General features: G+C 44.4%; 1 protein-coding gene across 1 annotated transcript; it reads left to right on the top strand.

The window, feature by feature from the left end:
* The first annotated feature begins 2,944 nt into the window (after positions 1-2,944).
* ECHDC3 (enoyl-CoA hydratase domain containing 3) lies at positions 2,945-8,470 on the top strand. Its single transcript, XM_058022691.1, has 5 exons — positions 2,945-3,072; positions 3,159-3,280; positions 5,365-5,462; positions 6,303-6,503; positions 7,974-8,470. Exons 1-5 carry the CDS (start codon positions 2,945-2,947, stop codon positions 8,301-8,303), a joined length of 879 nt encoding a protein of 292 aa, XP_057878674.1. The 3' UTR covers positions 8,304-8,470.
* The last annotated feature ends 2,410 nt before the right edge of the window (positions 8,471-10,880 follow it).

A 10,880-nucleotide genomic window follows, 5' to 3' on the forward strand; every position in this document is an offset into this window, starting at 1 on the left:
TCCATAAAACAGTCCCAAGTTTTCACCATAGCATTCCAATTAATAGAAATGTCTTTTTGGATAAATGTACTAATTTACATATGTGGATGTATTTTACATTTCAGCTGCATCCCAACAAGGTCTGCCTTTGCCCTGGATGGGCCTGCTGTTTATAGCAGCAGGTGCTCCTGCAAGATTCACATCCCATCTGGGCTTGCTGAAAGCCAAGGAAATCAAGAGCCAAATAAATACCTGAGCTTCATGAAGGAGGGGATCCTGTGTCTTTATTGTCCATGCAAGCTCTCTAGAAACATCACAATGGAGAGCACAGAGGGCTTTACAGCAGCTAAGCACACTTGAATCTCAGAACATCTTTTCCTGCACAGTGTGATACCCTGATAGTTTCTGGAATGATCTAAGGATGAAGTCATGTCATGTCCTTTGTAATCTCCCTCTTTATTTTTTTATGAGGATCTATACAGCTAAAGGTTAGAAAAGCCCTGTCTGGTACTTTCAGTCCTGGCTTCTGTCTGTCTCCAGTTGAAACTGTGAGCTCAGCCATAACCACAATGCTGCTGGCAAATGCTGTGAAAAGGAAATCTGCCTGAAATCAAAAAGTTTTTTCAGTACTTTCTCAGAGAAAGTACTTTCTCCCCTAAATGCACTGGGGAAACTGCAGCCAAAAAACAATCTGTAATGGGGGTGGGTGTGAAAGGAAACATGAGCTTGTCAATCAAAGTTAAAAAGAACTGAATTTCCAGAGAGCTGGAAACACTATATAAAAAATAAGCTTTTTGGAGAAGATCACAAAAATACTCTTTCCTTGGAAATGGACAGAAAAGGGAAAAGCAGATGGAGAAGGAGAAGGAACTGGAGGAAAAAAAATCAGGTGGTATTCACAAATTTGAAAGAGGTCAGTGGTCAGAGTTTCAGGGGATTGGGAACTCCTCCCACAGCAGCACACATGTTGTGTTCTCAGTGTGCTGGCCTTTGCCAAAACAAGCAGGGACTTTGAAACTGCTGAGATCTATATAAGATGATCTTATTTGCTTCCAAATGGGAATTTGTAATTATTTTTTTCCTGCAAATTCCTACTGCATATTAAAAGTAAATTTTGGAAGAACTTTTCAGTGAATAACCATGAGGTACAAACAACCCTGAGAAAAAGAAAATGGTCATATGGGGAAAGCCCAGAGTAGAATTAGCTCTCAGGTCTGACAGTGACCTTCAAAATGTAAAATGTAAATAAATATACTGAAAAATGTAAATAAATATACATAAACCTACTGTGCCTCTTACTGTAGAGCCACAAAGCCCAGGAATCTGAGGGGTCATTATTTTAGGGAACATAAAATCAGTAAGCAGAAAGTGCATCTCCACACTAAGCTGTTAATATCTGTGTAAGTAAATATATTGCTAAACACAAAATTCAAATGGTTCTTTTATGAGGCTGATGCTCACAACTGAGAAGCCTCAATTGCCACTACAGTCCAAAAAGCTGCAGGGGTTCAACAGACACTGACAAAAACTGGGAACTCACAAGTACTTTGCAACAACTCACAAAAACAGGGAGATCAGGAAGCAGGAGCACAGATTTACATTTACAAGGAGGACATGCTGCACATAAATCTATTCCATTTTAGGGTACCTGTATCATGTGGGAAAAGGCTGCTTGGTCTTTTGGTCTGTCAGCATCTCCTGGTAGATGAATTTGTTCCCCAGCTGCCTCAGCCACATGGCTGCCTCTCTTTTAGCTTGACTTCTGGAACACAGGTGACCAGAAGCATAAGCAATATTGAAGAAGAGCTTGTGAATATACCTGTAAGTCTCTAAAATACTCTGAATTTTAAAGTTACATTTGAAGTTTAAAATCACCACACCACTTCTTAAAATAAAATTTGCCTCTTTTTTTCTTCTTGAATGGATCATATGGTCTACAGGCTGACTCTGTAGAATCAATTAGAACACACAAGGCATTTCCCATTACAATTTCTAAATGATGAGTTCCCAGTGAATAAATGATGATCTTCTTAGCTCCCACATAGCCCTGCAGAACTGAATGTCATGTCATGCCAGTTACTCTGGGCCTCAAAGCAATGTCATTTTCTCATGACACCACTGTTCTCTCTGTCATGACAGATCCACCCCAGTGCCACTGACAAGTTCGCTCAGCACAGGCCTAATCTCCATCCCACAGTCACAAATGCAGGTGCTCAGTGGAATCTGAAGAAATTATCCCATTTCTGAGTGCTCTCCAACACCCCAGCTACTCATTAATGACACCGCTGCCCACCCCTGCCTTCCAGTGCAGGAAGGACGGAGGGAGGCTCTGTGTGGATGGTCTGTTCCAGGAATGATGTGTCCAGCAGCACAGGGACACTGGTGAGCCTCACCTCGAGTGCTGTGCCCAGTTGTGGCCCCTCAGCTCAGGAAGGGCACTGAGGGCTGGAGAGTGCCCAGAGAAGGGCAATGGGGCTGGAGCACAAGGCTGAGGAGGAGCAGCCTGGGGAAAAGGAGGTTCAGGGGGACCTTTTCACTCTCTGCACCTCCCTGACAGGAGGGTGCAGCCAGGTGGGGGTCAGGCTCATCTTCCAGGCAACCAGCGACAGGACGAAGGGATGGGATCTTAACTGTGACAGGAGAGGCTTGGGTTGCACATTGGGAAGAATTTCTTCACAGAAAGAGTGACTGGACATTGGGGCTGCCCGGGGAGGTGGTGGAGTCACTGTCCCTGGGGCTGTATAAGGAAACCTGGCCGTGGCACTCAGTGCCATGGTCTGGTTGACAGTGTCTGTTTGGTCATAGGTCGGACTCGATGGCATCAGCGGTCTTTTCCAACCCAGCAGATTCTGTGACCCGGTGCCGGGCAGCAGCACCAGGCCGGGCTCGGGCTGGGGCCGCGCTGCCGGCCCCGGTGCCGCGGAGCTCCGCCCCCGCCCGGCCCGGCCGGCCCGACCCCGCAGCGATGGCGGCCCGGCTGTGCCGGCTGCAGAGGCCCCTCACGGCCGCCTTCAGCAGCGCCGCGGCCGCGGGGGCCGGGCAGGCCCCGCCGGCGGAGCCGCTGACGGAGCTGCGGCAGGCGGGGGGCGTGCGGTGAGCGGGGGCTCCGGGGGCTCCGGGACGCGGCCGCGTTCGGACCTCGGTGAGCGTAACCCCGCCGCGTTTCACGGCTTTTGCAGCACCATCGTCCTGAACAACCCGCGGCGGCGGAACGCGCTGTCGCTGCCCATGCTGCAGAGCCTGCGGCGGGACCTCCTGCACGACGTCAAGAGCCGGGAGCTGCGCGTCATCGTCATCGCGGGTACCGCGACACCGGCCGGGCAGGGACACACACACAGCGGAGCCGGAACCCAAACCCCGCTGGGAATAACGGGAACCGGGGCGGGAAGGGACCTGTGTGCTTCCCTAAGGCTGCCGCGGCTGTCAGTGCCCGGCAGGCCTCCCTGTCACTCTCTTCCTCTATACTCACCCCAGCTTCCCCTTTCCTGTACTTAATTCCTCATTCCTAACTCAGCACTAACGACCGAATGGGGTTTTGTTACGCTTTTGGTTTTAGCCAACATGTCTAAGCATTAACACGTTTCAAAATGTTAGCACTGAATTCAGTCGGGGTATGGCATCCTAGGGTCAGGGTTAATTGGTTTTAAGATTGTATGGAAGGAATACTTTAAACAGAACAAAAGCCAAACCAAAAAGTTCTAAGAGTTAGCAAAGTAAAGCATGAACATCCCCACACAGGGGTTTTGTGCAGGAACAGGCAAAGGTAGGATGGTGCTTGTTGCCCTGTTGACAGGTACAGACTGTGGTGAAAAACAAGGTTTCTGCAAATCAAGTGTCTGCTTCCCTGCTCTGAGCCAGGATCAGCCCCATCATTTGGTTTGTCAGAACTATTTTTAAAAACACTGCAGTGAAAGAGAGACTGCAATATCAATACCACGGACACCTGTGACCCACAGGTGTAAAACAGCCTCTCCCAGAGCCTGTTACAGTTTCCTTCCATTTACGTATTAAGCTGTAGAGTTCTTAAAGATAGTGAAACTTGAGACATACTTAAGCCACCTTTTTTTCCTCTTGCTATTTTAAGATAAGCTTCCTTTTCCCCCCTTCCAAACATCTCAGATAAATTGGTTTATTAATTTAGGATCATGCTGTTTCCTATATGTAGAGGAAAACTCTGGGTATTAGGGCACACACACAAGAGTAGAAGAGAGGTGATTTCACAGGGGTGAGTTAAAATATACATATTCCTCATTTCAAACGGGAGTTAGAAATTTTGTGAAACACTGAAGGCTCTTCTTTGGGAGTACAGTGCTCTGGGAGTTTGTAAGCACAATTGCTTTTGGTTTTTTCACTTGCTGAATAAAACACAAAAGAAGAAATTGCAAGAAAATAAAAGATTCCTCAGAGAATGCTTTGGGCTTTTAACACAGACTTTGCAGTGGATTCTTCAATGAGGCTCAAATTAATGTAATTCATCTCCAGATATATATTGCCAACCCCATGAGCTGACTGACAACTGTCTGGTTATTTCTGGATAGATTGTGTCCCAATAATCTGCTTCTTAAGAAACAAATCCATTGGTAAGGTTTGATCTGCATAGGTGTAGCTGGAAATATCACATCCATACAAATATCTGAGAAGTTCTGAAGGATTGGAAAGCATCACATTGGTTCATTCTATGGCAGGTAGTGACATGGCAAAGGAAAACTGTTGTAAAGATTGTGTGTCTGTATAGAGTGTTTTGATCTTAGTAAACCCAAAGTTTAGTTCCACACAAACCTCTTCTTCTGCTGTCCAAACCCTAAATATGCTTTTTGGTTTTCTGTAGATGACAGTTTAGTAGTGGAGAAAACACTCCAACAACCCTTCTGGTTCTCCTGTAGCAGAAAAACCTTTTTTCTTTATTTTTCCATTGTGACCTTCAGCACTGTGACAGAAAAAAACACTGATGCTTACTTAGCAAAAGTTAATAATTAATTCTGGGTCCAATAAATAGAGACTAAGTATATTTATCAGTCTGAGAGCAGAGCACTTGCTCCAGCTGATAAGCTTGTGTTGTACTGAGGAGCTGTTTTGAACATCCTTACACAAAACTGGGCTCAGAGGTGAAGTGCATTCTTTCTAACTGAGTTAAGTGTAATGGAAATAAAATGAGACCTTGAAAAGTGGCAATGGGTGTTACTCTGCTCAAATGTTGCACTGCAGCAATTTAAAGTTACCATAAAACCCAGAAGGAAATATTTTGGAATTCTGTTTCAAACTCCCTCCCCAAACTCCTTTTTGAACATTGACATGGCATTGACATCCCTTTAGCTGGGACATTGATATGCTCAACCCCTGATTTCTTTATTGCTTCAGACTGACTTTTCCTGAAATTCTTTGCAGCTAAAGGACCTGTATTTTGTTCTGGCCATGATTTAAAGGAACTGTCAAGTGAAGATGATGTGAAGCATCATTCCCAAGTATTTGAACTATGTGCAGAGGTAAGCAGTTCTTCTTGAGTGTCTCTGCCATTGCCTGCTGTTAAGAGCAAGCATTGGTTTAAGGAGGGACAGCATTGGTCATCTGCTTGCTGAAGTACAGATTATTCCTTCAGATTCCTTGATTTTTGCTGCTCTGCTGTTTTAATGCCTGATCCTGGTGAAATGATGTTTGTTCTGGATTTCTCTACATGTACATAGAAGGACTAGAATGGCAATGTGCATGTCTCCAACAATGGGCACAGTCAGGGTGTGTTCCTGAGTTTAGCCAGTGTTCCTTGCAGCTGAGTATTTGGGCAAATATGTCTTTTCTAGAAGTCTAGGGATAACCACTTTCACATTACTTGTGATCAAATGTTCTTTCCCAGCATTTATTTAGTTAAAAGTTCAGGATCAGCTTAAACAACTAGTACACAATCTGAAAGTAAGATGTGACTCACTGGTTGCCCAAGTTCTTGTTAAAGACACAGGTCAGGGAGGTGGGAAAGTTACAGTGAATCCTAGAGCCTTTGGAGAGAATGGCAAAATCCCCTTTGATAGTGGTGGAGCTAGAATTTGACCCCTAATCTCCTCAGTGTGACAACAGTGAGTACTTGGAAACCTTTTATTCTAGTTGCTCCAGAAGTAATGATCTCTAAGATATTGCTGAGTCCATATTTAAGGAAAGCTGTAAAAGCCATGTGTGAAATCCACAGGCCCTTCATCATCCTTTCTTCAGAAAGGAAGCAAGGTCCAACAGTTTGGGCTTTCTTGGTAAATAGAGAGGAAGGGACTTTTGATGGCTTCCAAAACAGGATTGTGTCACCCTGAATTTCCATACTGACCCCTCTTTTGTGCATGCAGGTTATGACTTTAATCCAGAAACTTCCAGTGCCAGTGATTGCCAAAGTGAACGGCCTGGCTACAGCAGCTGGCTGCCAGCTGGTGGCAAGCTGTGACATCGCAGTGGCCAGTGAGAAATCTCAGTTTGCTACTCCTGGAGTGAACATTGGGCTCTTCTGCTCCACACCAGCTGTGGCCTTGGGCAGATCTCTTCCAAGAAAGGTAAGCTTCCTTTCCAGATATTCTTCGTAATTTTGCATAAAGTTGGTTCCTGTGTTAGGAGTTGTAGTTCCATTGCCTGAACTTTATTTTCCTGCAGTGCAACATTCAAAATATTTTATTTCAAAAGGCATCTCCATAACTCTTTGGAGTGGGAAAAATAATAAAGGGTGAACTCTTGTTTAGGAAAGGCAGCTTCCTACTGATGTGACTCCAACCAGCACGAGCTCGTCCCAGCAGCCCCCCAGCTCAGCAATCCCTTTCCTTTCCAGCAGACAGCTCAGGGCTTCAGCCAATGATGTTCTCTCCTGAGGAGGAAACCCCTGCAAGTTCAGGATAACAATCCCACCGAGGCATCAATTCTTGCCAGGCAATGACATTTCACTGCCAGCAGGATCTGCCTGGCTGTAGATCAAGATGCTTTAAATAGCATCTAAAACCCTCCTGTAGTGTCTTCCTGTTTTATGTCCTACTGATTGTGGCTGCACATCTCTCACTGCATAAAAAACTGTACAACCTGTAAAGCCAATTGGATTCATGCAGGCAGATGGTCCAAGCCCAGCAGGGCTCTGCTGGGATGCAGTGACTGAACTGCACACATCCCATTGCTGGATAAAAGCTTCAGCTTGAAATTTCCCATCTGCAGGGACATCCTGTTCAAACAGAGTCCATGGGGGATTTTTCCAAGGCTGCTCTCGTGTGCATTTGCAGCTGTTTCTGAGTTAGTATTTCTGGGCTGTAGGATTACCTTTTGAAAATGTGTGGGAAATACTTTTCTCTGTGCCACTTTTCGAAGCAGTAAGAATATTCCCTACAGTTCCCAGAATTGGTAATTTTTACTTTTTAACAAAAGAAGTTGCTATTGTTTGTAGCTACCAGAACAAAGATGCTAATGAGGATAATCAGCTCTTATGATTTGGGCATTGGTCAATTGCTCCAGGAGTCTTGGAGAACTTTATTGATACATACCATTGAATAGTCACTGAGTATTTGGGGGAATTTTTAGTCTCAAACCTCAAGCACCAGATGCTGGAAGCAGCAAGAGACTGAAATAATGTGGCCATAAAAAGTCCATATTTAAAACCACTCATACTAAACTTAAAACTAGGACAGGTGTTTTCAAAAACTGCACATATGCCCAGCTTAAAATACCGAGTTTAGTCATTTGACTTTGTAGATGACCCACTTCCCTTTTAATTCCTACAGCAATCACTAGAGATTGTGGGCTTTTGAGGAGAAACCCAGGGGTGTCAGCCTAGGACAGCTGGAAGCAGTGGGCAGGTTTGAAGAGACCAGCTTTAGACCCTTCTCTTTGCTGAGACCTCTTAACAGGTCCTTGGCTGTTTAAAAGCCCCAAAAGACTTAAATCATTTGTGAAAAGAATAACTTGTACTTGAAGGAGGAGGCTGAAATTCCCCAGACAAAGCAAAGCACTGAGTTGGGTTGACTTACTACAATATTTGTCCTTTCCAGGTGGCTCTGGAGATGCTTTTCACGGGTGAACCCCTCTCTGCCCACGAAGCGTTAATGCACGGGCTGGTCAGCAAGGTGGTACCAGAAGACAAGCTGGAAGAAGAGACCATGAAAATCTCTCAGAAGATCTGTGAAAGCAGCAAATCTGTCCTGGCCTTGGGGAAGGCCACCTTTTACAGACAGATAAGCCAGGACCTTGACACTGCTTACAAAATAACTACTAAGGTCATGGTAGATAATTTGACTTTGAGAGATGGGCAGGAAGGCATTGAAGCCTTTGTTCAGAAGCGAAAGCCTGTCTGGTCACACTCTCAGGAGGAGAAGAAATGAGTCCTGTCTCTAAACAAACCTTAGCTCTGCTTTATGATTCTTCACACAGTTGCCTTTGGGAATTATATTTTTATTCTTACTGAAAGTTAAATTTCTCTTCTTACAAATGCCAGACACAATAAATTTACTCTAAGTATGTAATAAATGTTAAGAAAAATCAAAGAAAATGGGTTTTCCTTGATAGCAGTAAATTTAATCTGTGGTTTTAAAAGTAACTCTGTGCTGCAAAAAACAGTTTAATGTGTCTCTGGTTACATATGGAGTCACAGGGGCTGAGGGAGAGCTCAGATCACCTTGTTCAGAACCTGCCCTCCATAGTTCTGGATGAGAATTGTTATTTCTTGTTATTAATAGAGAACTGAAGGGCTTGGACACATTCCAGAGATGATGGTAGTAGGTATGACAATGGATTCCAGGACTGTTAGAGTGTTGCAGACAGAAGCCTGTAACACAGTTGTGCATTGCTCCTCATATCTTCCTGTGAGCTGTGTGTGTCAGCAGTTTGTCCCCCACAAATCCTGATTTCCCACCATCAGTTCAGCTCCCAGCTCCAGGGTTTTGTTGACTGCAGGGAGGATGAGCATGGGTTGGGTGAAAGGCAGTGTCTTGCCCCAGCTGTACTTTCAGGCTGCTGTTTGTTGGCAGGTCCATCCTTGTGCTCAAAGCTGGGCTTTTACAGCACTGGAGCAGTTCAGCCATGAACTTAAAGACTTGACAACTTCCAAAAGAAGGGGTTCAGCTGCTCCACTGGGTAATCAGTTGCAACCCTCCAGGTGAATTTTTTATCAATGTCCAGTCTGAGCCTTGAAGCAGCATTTTCTGGCTACTCCCCCTTGTCCCATTACTTGGCATGATTGAGAAAGTTTAGCTCCATTATCTGTGTAACTCTCTCAAGCAGTCACAGGCTGTATGTAGACCACACTGAGATTCATTCCTCTGTGCTAGGCTGACAAGCCCTGCTTCCTCCACCCTCCCTGTAGGTGATGTTCTCTGGGTAACCAGTCTGGCAACCCTCCAGCAGCCCAGTTCCAGTTTCTCCAGATCCCTTTGGTACTGGTTGTGCCACAACTGGGCTGTATCCTAAATATGGCCTCACCAGATTTGGGCAGAGGAGAGCAGAATAATCCCCCCTTGTGCTGGCCTGTGAGCAGTGCTCAGGGTGTGCTTTGTCTGCTCTGTGAGGAGAGTGCACTGCTGCCTTGGATTCAGCCAGGCATCCCCTGGGAGCCCATTTCCAGCAGGACTGTGCTCTGCCACTCCACTCCTCACCTGTGCTGCTGTCCTGCACTGCTTATTCTTCCCAGGTGAAGAAACTTGCATTTCTCCTTGGGTTGTGGTTTGGATTGAAGCCAGGCCTTTTGGGGTGTCAGCCAATGCCCCAGTTGTGCAGAATCTGCAGATTTGCTGAGGATGTGTTATTGATGGCAGTACTGGATGAAAGGAGCCTTGGTATCAATCCATGGTGATCAGCATGGGATGATCTCCCAGCAAACACATTTTTTCTGAAGTTCCACACAGCCAAATCATGAGGGCTCATCCATCTCATCTTTAAATAGACCTCTAAGCAAGACCATGTGAATCACAGTATAGGTAAGCCTTTTTTCTTTGTTGACAGTAGAAGCAGCCTAAAGGGCTTGGAGCAGACTTGAATCTCTTTAAGTTAGATCAAATTAATCCTACCTATGACTACTGAAAGTCCAGATGTGGAAATATCAATTATACAGTTCCACAAAGTCCCTTTTCCATCTACAGGTTCAAAAGAACAAAATTTTCATATCTGCTACAAGTTTTAATTTTAAGAAGGGAAACTTGAACTTTAATTGACCATTACACTGTTTCACATTGAATGTGAAAAATGTGCATCATTGGCACTAGCTGTTTTAAAAATAAAATATTTTATTGTTACCACCAGGAAAGATGGGTACGTTTTTTACAAACTCACCCAGTTTATATAGGTTAGAAACTGTTATGAGCAATTGTGAGATGGAAGAGTTAAATCTGGAGCCCAATAACCTTCATCATGTCCTTTCCAATGCAGTAAGATGCTGCACTTAGCCTCTGTTCCCACACGCTGCTCTAAAAGCATTAGGAAAGAGTAAATTGTTTTTAAAAATATTTATATTTAATGGCTATCTTGCAACTACTCAGCAAATCTCAACTGGCTCTTTTGTTCCAGGCTTTTAGAAATAAGTACATTATCTGATTTTTGCAGAACAGTGCCCTTTCAGCTAACTGCAGTAATAAAATGGTTTCACTGGCCACCTTAAAGCATAAGTGACAGTTTAGATGAGCATATTGTTTCAGAAATTCAGAAATTCTTCTACAGTTGATTGCCATCTACAGGGTTTGGCATTATTATTAACTCCATTCAGACCTTGAAGAGAAAATATATTTTGTTTTAACTCAGTTTTCACAATATTTGTACTATTTAATGTAGTAAAGTAATTATGTAATAGTAGAATTATAGGATCACCCTAGAATGGTTTGGGTTGGAAGGGACCTTAAACACTTTCTAATTCCAACCCCATGGCAGAGACAACTTCCACTAGACCAGGTTGCTCCTGAACACTTCCAGGG

Source organism: Melospiza georgiana, chromosome 4 (assembly GCF_028018845.1).
Source record: "Melospiza georgiana isolate bMelGeo1 chromosome 4, bMelGeo1.pri, whole genome shotgun sequence".
Lineage (NCBI taxonomy): Eukaryota > Metazoa > Chordata > Aves > Passeriformes > Passerellidae > Melospiza > Melospiza georgiana.

Excerpts from the sequence above, each read along its gene's own strand:
- ECHDC3 (XM_058022691.1), top strand. The coding sequence starts at position 2,945 with ATGGCGGCCCGGCTGTGCCGGCTGCAGAGGCCCCTCACGGCCGCCTTC. Across the intron at positions 3,281-5,364 it reads GCGCGTCATCGTCATCGCGG|CTAAAGGACCTGTATTTTGT; the intron begins GTACCGCGACAC and ends AATTCTTTGCAG. Across the intron at positions 6,504-7,973 it reads GCAGATCTCTTCCAAGAAAG|GTGGCTCTGGAGATGCTTTT; the intron begins GTAAGCTTCCTT and ends TGTCCTTTCCAG.